Genomic DNA, 23,285 nt, shown 5'->3' with positions numbered 1-23,285 from the left:
GCGTAACGCTAGAACACAGCCCTGTAAACACTTATATAGGAAATGAATATTACTGGTTATTAAATAATTCATTATCCTTTTTTTTTGTAATCAAAGATTTTTATTGCATTTCAAACATGAGAAAACATTTTAGATATGAAACATCCAATAGGCAAAAAGCAAGTGACTGACTTCAATATCTTCACATGCCAAACAAGTACTTTATGGACCTTATAAAAACACAAGCTGCTTGAAAGGTGGATATTAAATGTGTTTCTGTTTAACTGGTGCATAACACTTGATTTTCATTTTGTCATTCGTCTCGCATTTCAACAGGTTGAACATATCAGATCAATATTTTTTACATTATTTGATTTCTTATGCAAGAGAGCTAGATACATATACTTCTCTTTTTTGTTTACATTTCATAAATTAAATCAAATCATTTTAAGGTTATGAATAATATATTAAGTGTTAAATCCAGGTTAACTCAGTAATCCATGAACAAACAACAGGGTCCAGATATTAAGAACAGCATTTTTTTTATATCATTGCAGAAAAAAAAGAAAAAAACCTCTTTCATAATTGTCCAGATGTCTAGTACTTTTTACATTCATATGGCCCACAATTTACGACTTCATATACCTTAAAGAGATTTATTAAGCATTGTTACCTGGCAGGTGCTTTACCAAAAAATAAAGTATTTTAGTTGAAGTACCTCTTAAATTTAACTCCACAATCTCTAGTTTATTGAAATTAGGAATAGAAAGTGATATGCAAAAGTCATATGGATAGTTTCAGTCCAAAAGCTTGTCAACCGTTGCAACAGATTCAGTCTGAAGGTGTTTTCTAATTCAGGAAGATCTAAGAGAGCAAATCAAGGCATTTAAGATTATATGCTTAGTATTGTCACCAAAATCAGTTCTAAACTGTGTCTTTGTGCTAATTATAAAATGACTGATTAAAACTGATTATTGTAATGTCATACAGTATTACAGTAAAACATACTGGTATTGGAAGAATGGTAATGAAAATGGATGTAGTAAAAATGCAAATGTATGTTAGTTACATTTGTGTTTTTGACATCTACTCATTCATGATTGGCTTCACACTCAATTATGAAGTAAGTGAGAACAGTTACAAACACCAAGTTAAAAACGTACTCATTAAAAAAGTTAGGCAAAGGATTTCCAGCCAGAAATGGGTCAGTATTGTAAAAAAAAAAAAAAAAAAAAAAAAAAAAAGTCACATCACCGCATCTCTCCTCGCTCTGTTGGAAAGGGCCTGGTTTGTTTCAGATGTGTTTGGTTTGTTGTACTAAATCCTGGTTAGGTTTTGCAGATGACTATTTTTGTCGAAATGAGAACCTGAAAAAGAGAGAGAAATGGTTTGTCAGGAAGACAAACATTGAGCCAAAAATGCATTATTTTTTAAGAGCAAGACATTTGTAGAAAATAAGCTTAATAAATCTATGCTGAGAAATGTCATGAACATCTTTAACAAACTTTCACTGATGCTTTAAGAAGGAAATGTGATGCAATAAACTTTTTGAACTTTACTCCACCAAATAAGTTTATGTTAGGTGTTAGAATTTTGTGATTATTTTTAATGCAATACCAAGAGGACAAACACAAAATACATTTTCCCATGGTCTGTTTTGCTCATGTTTATCAAGGCTGCCCAGACACATCAAAAGTTGCACAAGGACTGAATTCATACTTGCTCTATTCATTGACTATGTGACTTCTATTACTTACAGAGCTAAATATTATTGTAATTTGGACATAATTTGTTCCCACAGGATGGGTTTCTCTCAGTTTCTCTCTCCATCTTGAGAAGCTTTGTCACAGTTGTCTTTGGTTAGCTCACTTGGCACTCAAAGACATTAGAGCATATTCCTTGTGAGGCTATACTGACAAAATACAGTCTCTCTGTAAAGCTGTTTTGAAACACTATGCATCATAATGATTCAAATGAACATGACTAACTCGAGATAGATGGGCAAACTCCAGTGGGCAAGACTCCAAACCTCCCACAACTGGTAAAGCCACTCACATGAGTCTTCTATAAATGTAAAAAGGTCAAGAAATTCTACAAGACTTTACAGGTAAAAACACACACACCTTCCCTGCAACACTAGTACGTATATGTATTTCAAGCCATTTACATAGCGGTCTAAAGTTTAGAATTACGTGGGGTTTTTTTTGTGTTTTTTTTAAAATCTTCATATTAGAATGATTTCTGAAGGATCATGTGACACTGAAGACTAAGAGTAAAACCGTCTATCATATCAACTATTTTTGGTAACACTTTATTTCGATAGTTAAAACATTCTACTACCTATAAGTAAATCTGCAACATGTCACCTGACTCTCATTGGAGTATTAGTAGACTGTCTGTTTAATATCTGCTAACACTTAATTTTGATGCTCCACAAAAGACTGACTATAAAGCCGGTTCACACTGTGCGATTTTGGCCGTCTGAGACGAATTTTGCAAACCCTAAAAGAATCCTCTGATCCTAGGCTAAAATCTGAAGTCTTTGATCGCTAGTTTGACATGTTCACCGACAGCCGATTAATGACCGTTCCGATCTCATTTTACCTCAGACGAATTTCTGGCAGTTTCAGAAGATTTGACTCATGGGGCCGGTTTCACAAAGATAGACTTTGACTATGGCTTAGATATAGTAGATAGTCAGACTTCAGATAGATATCTAAATCAGACCGTTGCACAAAGCACTTAAGACTCTGACTGTCTTAAGTAGGACTACACTGCAATGCATTCTGGGTAAAATAAGACACTTTTCAAAACAAAAAACATGGCGGATCGAGTAAGCGCATTCAACCGCTCAGTGCAGTTTACCCCAGCGGAACATATGTGTTTGTTGGAGGAGTATCACAGTTACAAGGACATTTTACTTGGGAAATTTAGTGGAGAATGTAGTAACAAGAAGAAATGTTTAAATTATGAGCCATTTTCCCTTTTCTGTTTGTAATGTAACTGATTGTTACTGCTGGTTGCCAAGGTAACATAGAGTAGACCTAAGTTAGCCTGGGGGTAAGGTGTCTAATTTTTTTGGTCTAAATTAAGTCAGTCTTTATTTTTGTGAAACAGTCTAACTTGCCTTACACTGGTCTATGAGCAAATTTTAAGCTTGTCTAACACTATAGACCGGTCTAAAATAGCTTTGTGAAACCGGCCCATGGTCCTGCAGTGTGACTTCTCCTACGACCACGTCAAAGTGTCTTCGTTTTTCAAGACAAGCCATGACCAAAATTAACGTTAGAGATTTCTTTGTATCCATCAGTTCAATCGCGCGTGTAACGCAGCTCACATCACCGAACGCGTCAATGATTGATGATGTAAAACTCCGGACAACTTTTCTTGCGTGCGTCCATTTTTATGACAGCCGTACAGTCTGACATTAATGACAACTGAGATCTTACAGTGTGACATGGCTTACAGCGAGGATCATGTTCGTACAGTCGGACAAGCAACAATTGTAAAGGACTATAATAAATCGCACAGTGTGAACCCGGCTTAAGTAACTTTGGAACTACAACATATTCTACTAACCCAAACCTTAACCTAACAGTCTACTAATACTGTAATGAGAGTTAGTTGACATGTAGTTACTTGTAGTGAGTAGAATGTCGAAAGTGGTCTATCAAAATAAAGTGTAACCCTATTTTTAATACCTACTTTTGGTTGAATAAACTTGATAAGTTTAATTATTTGATTATCAAAATAGACCTGGAAATGCACAGAGCTCAAAACATGGCATTGTGCATAAATTGGCAAACACTCACAGTTTCTGAATAGTGCTCTTCTCTTTGTTGTCCTCTATAATACTGGAGGGTTTGGGTTCTGGTTCTGACTGCGGAAGCGTGTCCAGGTTTATTTCCACCATGCTTTGCTCTGACCCGAGGACTCCACTGCAAGCACATCAGATGCTACATTTACCTCAAATTTGACCTCATGTAAATCCAAATCTATATGCATGTCTTCTGAAAAATAATTTGTATTTTTTGAAGAACATTGGACCTTACTGACTTCCATTTTCTTATCTTTTTTCTCAGCCAACCTGTCAATCAACTCTTTACCTCTTGTAGAGCTGTAGTTCCTCTTGGGCCACCATAAGCTGGGCTTTGAGTTTGTTTCTCTCCTGCAGAACCTCCTTTAACTCCTGCATGGTGAATCGTGGTCTGTTTGGGTCTTTTAAGTCCACAACTAGTTTGTTTGGCCCAATACTTTCCTATAAAAGAATAATAATAATAATAAAAAATTCATACTTTGCATTATGTACAAGTAAGTGTTTGCACAAACTGGAAATAGACCCTTTTTAAAAAAGTCTCGTTTGTTACAAGATTAAAAGGTTGAAAAAAGAAATAGCCTATATGCATGGATGTTCACAATAAGACTAGTAACGTATATGATGTTTACATATATGAGCATTTGATGATGAGTTTGAGTGCACTATACCTTTGAGTTATATAATGAGAAACTGGAAGAAAACAAAACTAGAGGTATTTCGCATTGCGTGGAAGGATAATGATACTGTATACAGAGAGGCATTAAAACTGCTAGGTATGCTTACTTTGCAAATACAACCCTAGGTATTTATTTGATACAGTGGCTAAATGAAAAAGAAATAAAGCTTCAACTTGAGACATTTCTAAACAGAGAATTATCTAAACTAGTTAAATTATCTAAATCAACGACATGCATGTTAGACCCTATACTGACTGAGCTTCTAAAAGAGATTCTTCTAGAAGTCATAGCTCCTATTCTTAAAATGATTAATTCATCATTGTCATCAGGGTACGTACCAAAAACTTTTAAGCTGGCTGTTATTAAACCTCTTATTAGAAAAACTTAATTCTAGAGAACTAGTTAAAAACTGATCGATCTTGAATCTCCCTTTTTGGTAAAAAATACTAGAAAAGGTAGTATCCTCACAACGGTGTTCTTTTTTAAGAAAGAAATGATATCTGCGAGGGTTTCAGTCAGGATTTAGACCGTACCATGGAGACACCTCTAATTAGAGTTACAAATGATTTGCTCTTATCATCCGATCGTGGTTGTATCTCTTTATTAGTTTTACTGGATTTACTTAGTGCTGCATTTGATACTATCGACCACAACATTCTTTTCAATAGACTCGAAAATTACTTTGGCATTAGTGGAATTGCATTGGCATGGTTTAAATCATACTTATCTGACCGTTATCAGTTTGTAGCAGTAAACAAAGAGATGTCTTATCAATCACACGTTCAGTATGGTGTACCACAAGGCTCAGTACTAGGACCGTTGCTTTTCATCTTGTACATGCTACCCTTGGAAGATATCATTAGGAAGCATGGTGTTAGTTTTCACTGTTATGCTGATGTTACTCAGCTCTATATTTCTTTGCGCCGTGACGAAACATACCAATTCACAAAATTAACGGAATGCATAGTTGATATAATTTTTATTTTAGTAATTTCCTACTACTTAATTCTGAAAAAAAAGAAAAAGAAAAAGTTTTAATTATTGAACCAAAAACCTACACCAATATAACCTAGAATACGGTCTAACATTTGATAGCTGCTCTGTTACGTCTTCGTCATCAGTTAGGAACCTGTGTGTGTTATTTGATAGCAATCTTTTGTTTGAAAGTGACATTTCTAACATCTATAAAACAGCATTTTTCCATTTTAAATTACGACATATACTCTCTCACTGATATGTATACATGTTATTATATTTATATATTATGTCTGTGTGTGTTATAGTACACACACACACACATTTATATATAGGCTATATATATATATATATATATATATATATATATATATATTATAAATAATATACATGTAAACAAACTTTTATTTAAGATGCTATTAATTAATCGCGATTAAAGATTTGACAGCACTAATATAGAATATAATATATTTATATATGTGTGTGTATACTGTATATTAACAGACATATTCATATATATATATATATATATATATATATATATATATATAGCCTACACACACACACACACACACACACACACTCTGTGTATAGTATACACACACACATAAATATACTTTATGCATACATATAACTTTTATGTTAGATGTGATTAATCGATTTGACGGCACTAATTAAGACGACACTACACACCTTATGAATTTTGTTCTGAACTTCAACATTACATGAACCCACTCACATTGTTAGTATTACCACTCGAACCTTCTGCTACAACTCTGTCCATCTCTCGCTTCATATTATCCATCTCCATCCTCAGCTCCTCCATCGACAGATTGTACTTGTTCACCATTGTCTCAAACATTTCCAGCACACGGACGATTTTGAACTGTAAATCCGAGAATTCCCGGCCACCTGTGTTGACTTTTAATAAATCTCTGCCGATCACGTAGGAAATGTCATAAACATCTTCAACAGTCATTTCCAACACGTCCTTGTCGAAAGCCTCCATGGGAGAACTGTCCAGTCGCCCTTCCATTCTGTCTCAAAACACAGTAACTTTCCCAAAGATATGGCGAGTCCAGCTGATCTCACTGTCCCACTGTATTCGCAAATTACCGGACAACTTCCTCTTCCAAACTGGCTCATCTACTTTACTGGAACTTCGAGCGTTTGATTGACGTGTTAACCAGCCAATGGCAGAGTCGCTCCATGAACAACACGGTTAATGAAGCATGAGTGACTGTTATTCCCGCTAACATCTCCATAACAATCCCGTGGAACAATTCTGTGCGAAATTTAATTTGAAAACGCTTACATTTTGTTAATGTCATACAATTTATACGCTGTTCAACGGAACCAGCTGGCAATCGGCAATAAATACACACAATATAATTGTATTATTATACACAGAAGATGTTCGCTTAAAGGGACAGCTCACCCTCAAGTTGTTCCAAACTTGTATGAATTTATTTATCTATTCTGCTGAACACAAAAGAAAATGTTGGTAACCAAACTTGTTGATCAGAATACTATGGAAGTCAATGGGGGAAATAAACTGTTTTGTAACAGACATTCACAATATCTTGTTTTGTGTTCAGCAGAAGAGAGAAATCCATACATGTTTGGAACAACTTGAGGGTGAGTAAATGATGAATATTTTCGGGTGCACTATCCCTTTAAGAACAGTATGCATTTGCTTACTGCTAAATTATAACATATTGCTGATAGCATGTACAGAATCTACAGATGATGTGGAAACATTTGCTAATTTAGTTTTTGTACAAAAGTGAAAGTCGTGAAAATGTGCACAACTTTATATGCTTTTGCAGAATATATAAAATACACACTTTTATTCATATTTCTGAAAAGGTTAACTGAATTTACAAAATGACATTCTGAAGTTTCCTCTTGATATGTCATGTGTGTGTTGGTCCACTGTGTGGCAGTAGCTGTTCATTTTGTCTCTTGTCTCAGGTAAAGTAGTGTCCGGTGAAAGCTCTCATCACTGCTCTGCTCTTGGTCTTGGAGGAGAGAAAGGGAGGATAAATACTCACTGATCTTCACTGAGGCGTGTATTAGTTATTTCCTCTGCTGGTGTGTCAGACTGCTGCCTTTTTCTATTGTGGTACAGTGTTGTTGTGAATTGATTCATGTTGCTTAAGTAGATTAGGGTCCAATTCTCACTATTAACTTACTGTTAACTACGACTTCTGCCTCAATAAACTTCTTATTACTGCTTATTAATAGTTAGTAAGGTAGTTGTTAAGTTTAGGTAGGATTAAAGGGATAGTTCACTTTGAAATTAATTTTTGGTATGTTTTAGCTTACCTCAAAGGCATCCAAGATGTAGGTGTCTTTTTTTCCGGAGTAGTTTCAATTTTGATATTTTTAGGTCAAACCGTTCTTGTCTGTCAGTCATATAATGCAGGTCTATGGTCACTGTCTCAAAACAGCATGCACAAAGTCCAAATTAAACAATTCCCCATCGTCCAAATTAAACAATTCCCCGTCGTAAGTACACATTGATGGCTTAAGACACGAAACGAGCGGTTTGTGTGAGAAAACGAACAGTATTTAGATAGTTTTTGTCCTCTTGTAAACACACACACCCAAATGATCAGAGGACGCGGGTGCTTCGGTCTGCGCAAGCGCCGGAAAGCGACGGAAAAGGTCAGAGGGCGCGGGCGCTTCGATCTGCGCAAGCGCCGGAAATAATCTCTCGCGCGTGTACGTCACTCATTGTTTACACAGAACAGAGATTGTAGGTAAAACGGCTAATCGAAATGGTTCTAATTTGCGCTTATCCAGGATGTTTAAACCGACGTAAAAGAAAACAATTTCGTATGCTCGCGCAAACTCATCCGGGAGTGGTGAGTTTTCACGAATTCCCAATTTATAATCCTTCCCTCTTGAAGTTATGGTTGATCGCTCTTCGGCTGGATATCAACACACCCATAAACGTACTAAAGTTGAGGAGGGTCTGCAGCGATCATTTTTCCCCTGATGATTTTATAAACCAAGGAGAGGATCGCATAGTACTGACATCATCAGCTGTGCCTATGGTGTTTTCTCATCCAACGGAGGTATGTGAACAACGTCTTTGTATGTGTCCTTTGTATTTGTAAAGCTGGCATTACATGAAATGAGCAATAAAATGTATTTCTGCACCATATATTTGGTAAGAATGGTTTTACATGAGAGAGTTATAAGATATGTTATAAGAAGAGAAGATATATGTAGCCTATACTAAGCAGCTGCTAGTCAAACCAATGTGAAACTATGTGTACTACTCATAAGGGTGCAGTCAATGATACTACTACTACTACTAGCCTAATAATAATAATAATAGTAATAGACAGTGTGGATTCACGAGAGATAATTTCCGGCGCTTGCGCAGATCGAAGCGCCCGCGCCCTCTGACGCTTTCCGGCGCTTGCGCAGACCGAAGCACCCGCGTCCTCTGATCATTTGGGTGTGTGTGTTTACAAGAGGACAAAAACTATATAAATACTGTTCGTTTTCTCACACAAACCGCTCGTTTCGTGTCTTAAGCCATCAATGTGTACTTACGATGGGGAATTGTTTAATTTGGATGATGGGGAATTGTTTAATTTGGACTTTGTGCATGCTGTTTTGAGACAGTGACCATAGACCTGCATTATATGACTGACAGACAAGAACGGTTTGACCTAAAAATATCAAAATTGAAACTACTCCGAAAAAAAAGACACCTACATCTTGGATGCCTTTGAGGTAAGCTAAAACATACCAAAAATTAATTTCAAAGTGAACTATCCCTTTAAGGGACGTAGAATATGGTCATGCAGAATAAGGCATTAAAGGGGTCATATGATGGTTCTAAAAAAGAACATTATTTTGTGTATTTAGTTTAATGCAATGTGTTTACGCGGTTTTAGGTTAAAAAAAAGTCAATGATTTTTACAAAGCTCATCCACGGTGTGCCCTGATTGGCCAGCGATCCAGTGCATTGTGATTGGCCCAAAAACCTTAAAGTGTTAGTTCACCCAAAAGTGAAAGTTCTGTCAGTAATTACTCACCCTCATGTTGTTCCAACCCCGCAAGACTTTCGTTCATCTTCAGAACACAAATTAAGATATTTCTGATTAAATCTGAGCGCTGTCTCACATAGGCTTCTCTGTAATTGAAACTTGCCGGCCCAGAAAGTTAGTAAAGACAATGTTTAAAATAGTCCAAGTGACTACAGTGGCTCAACCTTAAGTTTATCAAGCGAAGAGAATACTGTTTGCAGGGTTCCCACGGGTCCTTGAAATCCTTGAAAGTTTGTGAATCTGAAAAAGAAAAGAAAAAAGTAAGGCCCTGTAAAGTTTTGGAAAATAAACATGCAGAGATACAGGTCCTTGAAAGTGCTTGAATTTATTTTGTGTAAGAAGTTTTCTAGAAAAAATTCCACATTATTCCCTCCGGTCGGATGAAAGTGTTATTTTGCCAACACTTTGTGGCCTATGCACACTAGTTTGCTTGATTTATGTTAGTTACGGGCATTTACGCATCACATTAAGTGTTTCCCACGTGAGGTACTTTGTGTTTTACGTTGCCATGACGTTCACGCGTGCACGAAATACTACGATGGAACCTCAACATTTGTTGTTGAACAGTAGGGATGCACCGAATATTCGGCCACCGAAAATTTTCGGCCGAAAATGGCCCAAAAGTGTATTTTCGGTTTTCGGCCGAAAGACTTTTATCACCGAAACAATACGGCCGAAATGTTGTGATGACGCAAACAGCAGATACCGCGACCTGCACGTGCTTGTCTGAAGCAACATATCTGCGGTGTGGACGTATTTCAATATATCTGAGAGTGACCCACGGACAGCGATTTTTAAAACACAGACGTCCCAAGTCTTCCGGAAGTTCCGGGAGTCTCCTGCGTATTGATAGCGGCTCCCTGATGCCCGCAAATTAGTTTAAATCTCCCGGAATCGCGAGCGAGCATGAGCGCGCATACGTAGCGCGCGCGCGGCAGAGAGAGGGAGCGAGAGACCTTGCGTGTGTGTGCAGAGCAGCCGTCATTTATCAGAGGTGTGTGTGTTTACCTTAGCTGTTTATGGTTTTTGCAACTCACGTCCATGAGCATATAGCTGCAGATATTATTATGGGCTATGGCAGTATTGACCTAAATGCACTTTGTTTTTATGAGAGAACATTTCATTTTTAAACCTTTCTGCAGGCCAGTAGGCTTTTACATTATTATTTAATGTACACATGAGTGGGGTCAAGTTAAACATTTAATTTTATACTTTGCAATGTGCTAAATAAATATTTGCATACAATTTTAATTGATTTATTCTTTGAAACTTTAATATTAATTTATGCAATGCCTTGATTATAGTAAAGTTAGTACACAGTCATAGCCATAAATGCAATGGTACTAATAATTGGCATAATTTATTTCGGTGTTTCGGTTTTCGGCCTTAGTTTCCTCTTTTTCGGTTTTCGGTTTCGGCCAAGAATTTTCATTTCGGTGCATCCCTATTGAACAGGGCCGTGCAGAGACCTCTGGAGGGGCAGGTGCTCAAGGTATAAAAGGGGGCACATGGAACAATGCTTTAAATAGGGCTGTGCTCAAAATATCAATACAGCAGCAAATGCATTGATGCAGTTTTGAAAAAGAAACAGAACAGAAAAGACACATTTTAAGTTTAAAAGTAAAAAAAATAAAAAATAATGATGTGCACCTATTAATAACTCTGGGATTAGAAACTGAAGTATCTTAAGTTGTCCCAACCTGATGGCTTTTCCTTCTCTGTTATACAGAATAATAAAGAACAGCTGTTATAGTAAACTGTGTAGGACAAATTCAACGTGGCCCATGTTTCGTTCAGTACAGTATAGTTTTATTTAATGCCATGTCGGCATCTGTGGCTATTTTCATGGCATAAACTGATTTACAAAAATACAAGAGTTACATTTATACAATGAAAATAAAAACAAAGCAAACAGAAAAAAATACAGCAATTAATACTTTACAATATTTTTAACATTAATGTGATACCTGTTCTGGTAAATGCTTACTAAAGTCCTTAAGTGAGTTTGCTGCCTTTGCTGTTGCTGATGATGATGATGATGATGATTGAGCACCTGCCCTTTTGCCCCTTGGTGCCCAAAGTGCCCTTTTGTCAAGGCAAAATTTCCTCTCCTTTTTTTGTAATTAAAGGCCCTTTTGTGGATGCCTGCCCAATCTAACTATTAGTAAAATGAATGAATAATAATTTAGCCGTAAATAAAATGACCCACATGATGACCTTTCACCTTACGAACTCAACCGGGACGATTCCTCACGCTGCACGCGCATTTTTTTTATTTCGCGCGGCAACGCGCACTACCAGAGGATATCTTCAACTCTGCGGCTGCTGGTAAGTGGTGTTTCATTCTCAGCGAAGTGCTTTTACTTATTATTATTATTTTACAAGAACGACGTGAAGAGAGCATGCAGAAATGTTGTTTATATTTCTGTGTGTAGGCTGTAGAAGTAACGTTAGCTTGCAGTTTGAGGGAGAAAAGTTTCACGGGCGTCGAGGGGTCTGGTCTTTTTATGTTATTTGACTAAAAACTATTATTTATACTTTAAACATTTATTTTTATTATTACAATATTTATTTAAAAAACGTAGAGTGCCTTAAAAATGATCACAACACTGGTAAGGCTTACCAGTATCTTATGTTTTGTGTGCAGCAGCCTCTGTGAACATCTCCTCTAGCAGCCTGGACAGAGTCAGCTTTACAGCAGGTCAGTGAGCTAGTGAGCCAGTTCTATACACTGTCAGCAATCTTTACATCTTGTCATGGTCACATAAACATTTTTTAATCAGCTAATATATCTCCTATATGTTTGTTTTAATGTCTACAGTCTCAGATCAGCTCCAGCAGTATCATCATCATCATCATCATCATCATCATCATCATCATCATCAGCAACAGCAAAGGCAGCAAACTCACTTAAGGACTTTAGTAAGCATTTACCAGAACAGGTATCACATTAATGTTAAAAATATTGTAAAGTATTATTTGCTGTATTTTTTTCTGTTTGCTTTGTTTTTATTTTCATTGTATAAATGTAACTCTTGTATTTTTGTAAATCAGTTTATGCCATGAAAGTAGCCACAGATGCCGACATGGCATTAAATAAAACTGTACTGTACTGAACGAAACATGGGCCACGTTGAATTTGTCCTACACAGTTTACTATAACAGCTGTTCTTTATTATTCTGTATAACAGAGAAGGAAAAGCCATCAGGTTGGGACAACTTAAGATACTTCAGTTTCTAATCCCAGAGTTATTAATAGGTGCACATAATTATTTTATTTTTTTAACTTTTTAACTTAAAATGTGTCTTTTCTGTTCTGTTTCTTTTTCAAAAATGCATCAATGCATTTGCTGCCGTATCGATACAGAATCATCCATATTGATATATTGCTGTATTGATATTTTGAGCACAGCCCTATTTAAAGCCTTGTTCCATGTGCCCCCTTTTATACCTTGAGCACCTGCCCCTCCAGAGGTCTCTGCACGGCCCTGATCCGGATCAAACCTTTAGTTTGGGTTTTTCAGAACTTTTTTGTAGGATTTGGATCACTTTGAATCTGGATTAAACTGATCCCATCAGAAGGGTGGATTCAGCGTGGGTTTCATGCCCAAAATGTAATGAAAACTTTAAAAATGTATCAAATAATACTATATTTGGATCATGCAGTATCTTACAAGATATCCTATTTATTCATAAGGTTTTAATTTTATTTGTTCATCCGTCAGGCTACAGTGATTAGGTAGGCTTTAACGTATTCAGCCTTTCAGTATAGGCCTACAGCAAAGTAGAAAGAGTTTGGCCTCATAAAATAATCCCCCAAACAGCTGTCAAAATTGACCAAAAACAATAAATTTTATTCTGTCACTAATTGATATATATATTCATCACAATCGAAAATATTTTTGTTTTTAGAATATTTATTAGTGATGCATGCAATGATTACAGAATAACCAAAAACATGCAAAGAATGGCAATCACTGATTTTTGAAATCCAAAACAAATCCAAATCAGAAATAGTGTCTAACTATTGCGTCCCTTGTTGCACGTCCTGTTTGCTCGTTCTGGCAGAATGCAGGAGGTTGGTTAGGGTCTCCAAGGGGCTCAGGTGCATCATTGTCAGCACAGAGAGGGACATTGCGCTTAGTAGCGATGTTGTGCAGGACAATACAGGCAAGGGTTATGTTGCATGCTTTCTGTGGTTCCGCTCTCAGGTAGTTAAGGCATGCAAAGCGCCTCTTAAGAACTCCATTTAAACCATAGACAGTATATAAACTGCAAGATTTAATTCAAGAATGAATTAATCTATGCCTCTACGTTCCTGTTTTTTTGAGAACTTGTGAAATACTAAAGTAATGACACCTCCAGTATGCTTCGCCGGCACATAAAGTTGCATAGAGAGGCTTATTCTAGGCACCATATTTCAATAATAACACATCAGAAAATGTTGTAATGCAAGATTTCATTTAAGAATGAATTCATCTATGCCTCTACGTTCCTGTTTTTTTGAGAACTTGTGAAATACTAAAGTAATGACACCTCCAGTATGCTGCATCGGCACATAAAGTTGCATGGAGAGGCATGTTCTGGGTACCATATTTCAACAATAAAACATCAGAAAATGTTGTAATGCAAGATTTCATTTAAGAATGAAATTATCTATACCTCTACGTTCCTGTTTTTTTGAGAACTTGTGAAATACTAAAGTAATGACACCTCCAGTATGCTGCATCGGCACATAAAGTTGCATGGAGAGGCATTTTCTGGGTACCATATTTCAATAATAACACATCAGAAAATGTTGTAATGCAATAATTGGTTTAAGAATGAAATTATCTATACCTCTACATGCTTGTATTTTTGAGAATTTGTGAAACACTAAAGTAATGACACCTCCAGTATGCTTCGTCGGCACACAAAGTTGCATGGAGAGGCATATTCTGGGTACCATATTTCAACAATAAAACATCAGAAAATGTTGTAATGCAAGATTTCATTTAAGAATGAAATTATCTATACCTCTACGTTCCTGTTTTTTTGAGAACTTGTGAAATACTAAAGTAATGACACCTCCAGTATGCTGCATCGGCACATAAAGTTGCATGGAGAGGCATTTTCTGGGTACCATATTTCAATAATAACACATCAGAAAATGTTGTAATGCAATAATTGGTTTAAGAATGAAATTATCTATACCTCTACATGCTTGTATTTTTGAGAATTTGTGAAACACTAAAGTAATGACCAGAGGTGGGTAGAGTACCCAAAAACTGTACTCAAGTAAAAGTACAAGTACTTATAGAAATATTTACTCAAAGTAAAAGTAAAAGTAATAATCTTAATAGTTACTTGAGTAAGAGTAAAAAAGTATCCAATGAAAAAACTACTCAAGTAGCGAGTAACTTACTTCGGATCATATAGGCCTCTATTTTATATATATATATATATATATATATATATATTCATTTATATTTATACAATACATATATATATATATATATATATATATATATATATATATATATATATATATATATGAAGACTTCAGATGCAAAAGCCTCTGAGTGCCATCTGAAACTTTCTTCTAAAACAAGCATTTTTATCAAGCTTGTATATTTAAGTTCAGTAATTTCACTTTTAATGACAATTAATAGGTACTTTTCATTGCCATTTAAGTTAAATAACTGAACATAAACATACAAACTTGATAAAAATGCTCTTTTAGAAGAACATTTCAGATGGTACTTAGAGGCTTTTGCATCTGAAGTCGTCATATATAAATAAAATAATATTATTTAGATTTTTTTTTTTTTTAAATGACTATTATTTTCATAAGTAGATTGGCTCTCTTTGCAACAAAAAACATTATTTCTGCCATCTGTAGCCCGAAAATCATTGCCTGTCCTTTGGTTTGTATAATAGTAACTTATACAACTACATTTGGATTATTAGACAATGTCGAAATGAAGTGAATCTGCAGAGTGTTGCATTCAAAGGCATGTAATTGACACAGAGAAGAAAGAGTTAAAACTCTTCACATGTGCTCGCGCTCATGACTGCTACTGAACATCTGAACACAAAAAAACAAACACAAGTACATCGACGGATCTTTTTCTGTCTGTTCTCCAAAATATAATCAAATGTATATTTCTGCAAGCATGTTTAAACTGGTTAACTGTGTGTACGGCAGGCAAAGGCATTCGTTTTCAAGTCGAATTCGTAAGCCGCTGCGCAACAATACACACAAACTACCGCAGGATGGCGGGTGTTCATAAACTGTGGACAATGGTAGCTTATTTAATGTAGAAATGAATGTATTATGTCCAAAAAACGGGTAATGTCATCCTTTCTAGTAGTGCTATCATGGCATAATAATCTGTTTGGTTGTAAAATGTATTACCTGAGTTAAATGAAATCGAATGTATCGTCCTGTGGAATCATTCATTCACAGACAGCTTACGAAGATGTTCAACTAATAAAGATCTTCATCGCTGGCAAATATATGATGCATTTGAAGATTTGCTCTCACTTGACTGTACTGTAGGTCCACGGCCACTTCATCCAACGCTCTTGATGTCCTTAAATCTTCCTGTTACGACTCCGAGTCGAGTGTGAATTGAAATCGCTTCAGACGATTCAGTGCGTGCAGGAACTGAACAGAATCAGGAACTGAATCATTCAAACTGATTCGCGAACCGATTTAGACAGATCTGCCAACTTGTTTGATAAAGTCTTTGAACAGAATCGACTCAAAAGAGTGATTCATTTGTGAATTGAGCATCGCTCAAGCCCAGAAAAAAAGATACAGCGCGCTTGGAATAAACTACGCATTTAACAACACATATTGCATTAAAATAAAGTAACGAGAAGGACGTCGCCCAACGTAACGAAGTAAAAGTACAGTTTTTTCATTAGAAATGTACTCGAGTAAAAGTAATAAGTACCCACATTCAAATCTACTCTTAAAAGTACAATTTTTCCAAAAAAATACTCAAGTAAATGTAACGAAGTAAATGTACTTCGTTACTACCCACCTCTGGTAATGACACCTCCAGTATGCTTCGTCGGCACACAAAGTTGCATGGAGAGGCATATTCTGGGTACCATATTTCAATAACAACACATCAGAAAATGTTGTAATGCAAAATTTCGTTTAAGAATGAAATTATCTATACCTCTACGCAGGGCTGGACTGGCCATCGGGCATACCGGGCATTTGCATCTCATTCTCACACAATTTTAATTGTAATTTTTTTTTTTTTTTTTTTTTTTTACGGCCCATAACATTTGTACACCCATTTGTTTTGTTTTGTTTTGCTTAATTGGCGGCGCTGGGTTTGTGCCGGTGTAATGCAGTGGTCAAAAAAAGTCAGTGTTAGTTTTTTTTTTCTGACAGACCAGCCCATGAAACACGTAGATCAGCGGCCCATTGGTTCTTTTCTTGATTGACACTGGGCTGGCCCAATCACAACTTTAAACGAGTGAGCGAGCGTGCAGCAGTGTCAGTGTGTATCTGTCAAAATAGTCTGCGAGATGGAGAAGAAACGCAAGGATTGTGCAGAGAAAATAGAACCAGTCCCTTAAAGCAGCCAGACACTGTAAAATGTGTCAAAATATATGTTCATGCCCCCGGACCCCCCTAGAAGAACCTAGGTCCACCCACCACAGTTTTACCAAAAATCCTGTGAGAAACACTGGTATTGCTATGCCATTGCAGCTTATAGCTTGTTTTAGGATTCATCACTGTGGAGTATAGTTCAACTGTATTAATTAATAAATGTCAAATTTTCACTCGTTCCTATACTCACTTATTACATGGCATTAGTGGTTTTAAGGAATAGGAGTTGGTATGCATACAATTAAGGGCGTGCAAAGATGGGTGGTGTTTATGATCTCCAGCTAAAGTGGGCCAGTCTGGGCCAAAATGCCCGGGCTGATTTTTTGTCCCAGTCCAGCCCTGCCTCTACGTGCTTGTTTTTTTGAGAACTTGTGAAATACTAAAGTAATGACACCTCCAGTATGCTTCGTCGGCACACAAAGTTGCATGGAGAGGCATATTCTGGGTACCATATTTCAATAATAACACATCAGAAAATGTTGTAATGCAAGATTTCGTTTAAGAATGAAATGATCTATACCTCTACGTTCCCGTTTTTTTGAGAACTTGTGAAATACTAAAGTAATGACACCGCCAGTATGCTTTGTCCAGTACACACACACACACACACACACACACACACACACACACACACACACACACACACACACACACACACACACACACACACACACACACACACACACACACACACACACACACACATATATATATATATATATATGTGTATATGTGTGTGTGTGTGTGTGTGTGTGTATGTATATATGTATATATGTGTTTATGTGTATATATGTGTATATACAGTATATGTGTGTATATACAGTATATGTATATCTGTATGTGTGTATATGTGCGTATATGTATGTATATGTATGCATATGTTAGACTGGAGTATAACTTCTAATAAAGAACAGAAATTACATTATATTAAATCTCAGTTGGAAACATAATGTCACGTTTCTCCATACTTAAAAAACAACAACTAGTAATTACAAAATAATAATTTACCACATAGCTTACACCATTTATAGAGGCAGACAAGATAATCTTTTCAGGAGTAGGCTATTTATTTTCACTGTTAAATGAAAAATGCTGCCCGATCCACAGGCTTGTAATTCACATACAACTGTTCCTTTAAGAAATACGGCCAAAAGCACCGAGGGGGAGGGGTTAACAACCATCCAACATTTTTTAAGGTGGAACGAATAGTTCGACGAATAAGGAGCTGGCGAAAAAGGAGCTGGAGTCAGCCTCGTGTGAGATTTTATGTGTGACTTTCTCATATTAATATGAATCTCTGGAGGACATTTTACGTGATTGTTTGATATGAAACCTTTAATAAAGGGTTTCTTTCACTTCAATGTTTCCTTTGTTTTTCGTGATGTTTGTGATTCTTCAGAAGTTTAGCTTATTTGTAAACATACATAGGCCAATTCACACACGCCAACAAACAGTTTTTTGTTATCGGATCAGTGTCTGTCGATGTGGGTCGGGGTTTGTTTTCTTTTTCACCTTAACTTGTTCAATCAGTGTTTCTCGGTGTCAGTTATTTTTCATAAAATTGAAATTCTAAATCCAACGGTCGACTTGTTTGTGTGAGTAAAGACCCAATGAGCTTGAGTTAACGCAGTCACATGTCATGATCCTTTTTCTCCCACACTCCAGATATGTTCTGCTAAATTACGAGTCAGTGGAGGAGATCAAACTCATCAGATTCTCCTGCAGCTTCATCATGGGTAATTCACAAGGATCCAGAGATGGAGATTTTTCTCCAGGATGCAGGTACTTTCAACAAACATTACATTACCTTATTTATTTCTATAAAAGATGTACTTATAGTATGACACTTTTGAATTAGAATCATAATTTTTCTCAGTCAGTCAGTATAATACTAGCAATGACATCAAGTAAATGTAAGCTGAGATTTTTTCCACCTTTATTTAATGGAGTAGGTGTAAAATTGAGTGGATTTTTTTTTAACTGCTGGTTCAGGGCCCGTATTTATCAAGCTTCTCAAAGTGTCATTTTAATCTTAAAGGGTTAGTTCACCCAAAAATTTAAATTCTGTCATTCATTGCTGACCCTCATGTCTGTCCAAACCCATAAGACTTTTGTTCATCTTCGGAACACAAATGAAGATATTTTTTATGAAACCTGAGAGCTTTCAGTCCCTCCACTGACTGCAATGTCATTGCAACTTTCAAGGCCCAGAAAAGGTTGTAAAAACATCATTAAAAAAGTCCATGCAACCACAGTAGTTTAACAGGGTCCCCGCGGATCCTTAAAAAGTCTTAAAAGGTCTTAAATTAGATTTTTTTTTAATTTAAGGCCATAAAAAGTCTTAAAAAATTAAAATAAATAAAAAAATGTCTTATTTTTATTTATGAAAGGTCTTACATTTTAGATGACACTTTGACTTAGACTTATCTAAATGCTTTCGAAATTAAAACTATCTAATTAGCGGCTCTTATTATATTTTGTAATTCTATCTTTGTGGATTTGCTTGTTGACGTGACAATTCGCGTCACTTACGGCAGTATATTAGCCTACATCTGTCTCCTGCACGCGAGAGGAGAGAAGAAAACGAGTAAGTGTCAGTTCAATTGTAAGTTCATTCTTTATGTGCTTAGGAGTGTGCGACAGGGACGGACTGGGGCTAAAAAACAGCCCTGGACTTTCTCCCAAATAGGCCCATCATCCGGCCATTCGCCTCTAGACGTGTGCTACAGACACTAGCCAGGATGTCCTGATACTATGCCACAATACTGTATTTACATCACATTTAGAAAGAATGATAATTTCTACAATATATGCCACCAAAAATACGACCTGAGGAGCTTTAGCACTCTCTCGACTCCCATACAGATATTTTCAGTCAGAGAAACAGAGGAAGCTCCCGAAAAAAAAGTTGCTTTATTTTAGCATGATAGTCCGGTATAAAGAGACGAGACGTAGGCTAGGCTACTGACAGATAAAATAAAAACATGACTGTGATAGCCTTTATGATTGGTCTGATTTCTTCAAGCGTTCACTGTTTTTTTACTATGCGTATCTTCAAGCGTTTACTATGTTTACTATGGTAATGGTTAGCGCGCATAGTCTTTTGCATCACAAACACAAGGCATTCAAACATGAACGTGAGTTAAATTACTTTAAAAGTCTTACAGAATCATCCGGCGCTGCCGTCTCCCGACTCAGGTGAACTCCGCCTCTGTTTGTAACCACTCCTCTAGCCCGAGCTGGCCCGCTCTGGCCCAAGGTATTCGACGAGCCAGAAATCCTGGCCGTTGGCCCCGAGTAAGCCCCGATCAAGCCCGGAAAGTGACAGTGGAAACGCGACTGGCACGCACTAGCACGGCCCGGCCCTGGCCCGACAGTGGAAACGCGGCTATTGATGTTAGCGATCTTCCTTGTATAGTGCCCTCTGGTGGACAAACTATGCAGCGCCAACACTCATAACATGGTTGAAGGGTGTTTCGTCCGCTTTTATTTAATTTTTTTAATATTCATTTATCGGCCATTATAAAACCGATAGTTTGGAAAATGCCTAATATCGGCCGATAATATCGGCCCGCCGATATATCGGTCGGGCTCTACTGTGTTATTCTAATATAATTTAATTTGAATGTTAGAATATGACATAAAAGGTGATGCATACCTCTACGTTTAGAAACAATATCCATATATAGGTGACAATGCCCCTGGAAATCAATTTAAGGTGGCAAACATTGCCCCTTAATAAAAATGTTAATTTCGGTCACTACTGTGAACTGTGAGTCTTCTGTCAACAACAGGCCTAAACCAGCCAGGGTACCAGTACAAAAATACAATCAGTAAAATATAATTTAATTATTATCAACAAAACTTTGAAAATATCTAGACATATTTTTGTCAATATTGCACACCCCTAATGTACGGTATTAATTTTGATTTCTTCAGGTCTTAAAAAGGTCTTAAAAAGCCTTAAATTTGACTTTAAAAATTGTGCAGATACCCTGTTTAACCTTAATACGTCAGAACGTAGGCTCACTTTTGGCCGACGATAGTCGTGTGTGATGCGTGTGATGCTGGCCAATAGTGAGCCTACGTTCTGACGTACAACCCAGAAGCGCTGCGCTGTTTACACTACTCAACAGCGTAGGAGAATGACATTGAAAGGAAGAAATTGTTGAATAAAGTCGTTATTTTAGGGGTTTTTTTTGCGCACAGAAAGTATTCTCATCGCTTCATAACATTAAGGTTGAACTACTGTGGTCACATGGACTATTTTAACTATGTCTTTACCACCTTTCTGGGCCTTGAAAGTTGCAATGACGTAGCTGTCAATGGAGGGACAGAAAGCTCTCATCAAAAATATTTTCATTTGTGTTCTGAAGATGAACGAAGGTCCTACGGGTTTGGAACGACATGAGGGCCGCATAAAAGTGGCTAAAACGGGTGGATTGTGACATTCCTAAAATTCACGGCGGGTAGCGGATGAAAAATATGTGCAATATTTGTATGTCTAAATTACCATTACACATACGCAAATATGTCCTTGAACTGCCACCTTATCGTGGTGGAGGGGTTTGAGTACCCGAACGACCCTAGGAGCTATGTTGTCTGGGGCTATATGCCCCTGGTAGGGTCTCGCAAGGCAAACAGGTCCTAGGTGACGGGTCAGACTAAGAGCGGTTCAAAAACCCTTATGATGCCTATAAATTCGAGGACCGTGACGTCGCCCGGCATGGCGCAGCCGGGGCCCCACCTTGGAGCCAGGCCCGGGGTTGGGGCTCGTATGCGAGCGCCTGGTGGTCGGGCCTCTCCCCATGGGGTCCGGCCGGGCTCAGCCCGAAGGAGCGACGTGGGGCCACCCTCCCGTGGACCCACCACCTGCAGGAGGGACCGTAAGGGGCCGGTGCTAAGTGGATCGGGCGGCAGTCGAAGGCGGGGGCCTAGACAACCCGATCCCTGGACGCGGAATCTAGCTCTAGGGACATGGAACGTTACCTCTCTGGCGGGGAAGGAGCCTGAGATTGTGCGTGAGGTTCAGAGATTCCGACTAGAGATAGTTGGGATCACCTCTACGCACGGCTTGGGCTCTGGAACCACACTCCTCGAGAGAGGATGGACTCTTCACCACTCTGGAGTTGCCCATGGTGAGAGGCGGCGGGCTGGTGTGGGTTTGCTTATAGCCCTCCAGCTCAGCCGCCATGTGTTGGAGTTCACCCCGGTGAACGAGAGGGTCGCTTCCCTGCGCCTTCGGGTCGGGGATAGGTCTCTCACTGTCGTTTGTGCCTACGGGCCAAACGGCAGTGCAGAGTACCCGGCCTTTTTGGAGTCTCTGGGAGGGGTGCTGGAAAGTGCTCCGACTGGGGACTCCGTCGTTCTACTGGGGGACTTCAACGCCCACGTGGGCAGCGACAGTGACACCTGGAGGGGCGTGATTGGGAGGAACGGCCCCCCTGATCTGAACCCGAGTGGTGTTCTGTTATTGGACTTCTGTGCTAGTTACAGCTTGTCCATAACAAACACCATGTTCAAGCATAAGTGCAGGGTCCGAAATTAACACCCGCCAAGCGCCAAATGCGGGTAGATTTTCTGTTTGGCGAATAAATCTCAAAAGGCTATCCGCCACACTGGCGGGTGAATGTTCATACCAAAATTTTAAGCGCGCACGCGCTTTTCTGCCTCTAAGAACGAGCAGAGAGCGCGAGAGAGAGAGAGAGAGCCCCGGCCGCGCGCGCGCACTCACTATTCAGAGCGGCCAAGCGTCAAGCTTCCCCGTACTTTTTGACAAGTGTCCTTGACAGGGCGGCCAGAGCTTCTTTGCAGCTCAAGTCGACGGCGGTGTGTACGTACAGTTAACGCTCTATCTGTTGACGGTGTTGTGGCAATTTAATTCACTAAACAATCATCTTTGGCGTAAGAGACAGTCTGGAATCAAATGATCATTAAAAAGTAATTTATTCTTGCAAGAAGGCCCAGTTGCCACACAGAAGTCACAAGTACAGTCTGTGGAACAAGTGCGACCAGGAGGGAGGGGCAGGCCAGTCTTTATACTCTGTTATTGTTATCTTCCAAGGTTCTTTAAACTCCAGAGATGGATAAGACACCACCAGTGATCCTATTATACTGAACTTTAGTTTAGCTTAACTTACAGCCTGCAAGTC

The 23,285-nt window shown here is 38.0% G+C and overlaps 2 protein-coding genes across 47 annotated transcripts in view; one reads left to right on the top strand and one right to left on the bottom strand.

Moving 5' to 3' along the window:
• Window positions 1-1,206: 1,206 nt before the first annotated feature.
• Window positions 1,207-6,578, bottom strand: LOC309499332 (RILP-like protein 2). The gene is made up of 4 exons (XM_082170574.1): window positions 6,188-6,578; window positions 4,086-4,237; window positions 3,792-3,917; window positions 1,207-1,346 (listed from the first exon to the last, which is right to left on the bottom strand). The coding sequence occupies exons 1-4, from the start codon at window positions 6,482-6,484 to the stop codon at window positions 1,325-1,327; spliced, it is 597 nt and encodes a 198-aa protein (XP_082026700.1). The 5' UTR covers window positions 6,485-6,578; the 3' UTR covers window positions 1,207-1,324.
• An 11,538-nt stretch (window positions 6,579-18,116) lies between these two features.
• LOC309499292 (uncharacterized protein) overlaps window positions 18,117-23,285 on the top strand; it is a 548,614-nt gene continuing 543,445 nt past the window's right edge. For 44 of the 46 annotated variants that reach the window (XM_082170476.1, XM_082170471.1, XM_082170463.1 and 41 more), the window contains exon 1: window positions 18,396-18,915. In XM_082170476.1, coding sequence (XP_082026602.1) covers window positions 18,773-18,915 — 143 coding nt within the window. In that variant the 5' untranslated portion in view covers window positions 18,396-18,772. The other 2 variants (XM_082170484.1, XM_082170473.1) reach the window with 1 other exon arrangement.

The sequence above is a fragment of the Leuciscus leuciscus genome (assembly GCF_965113295.1).
Source record: "Leuciscus leuciscus genome assembly, chromosome: 5".
NCBI lineage: Eukaryota > Metazoa > Chordata > Actinopteri > Cypriniformes > Leuciscidae > Leuciscus > Leuciscus leuciscus.
This window is presented reverse-complemented; position numbering and strand designations above follow the sequence as displayed.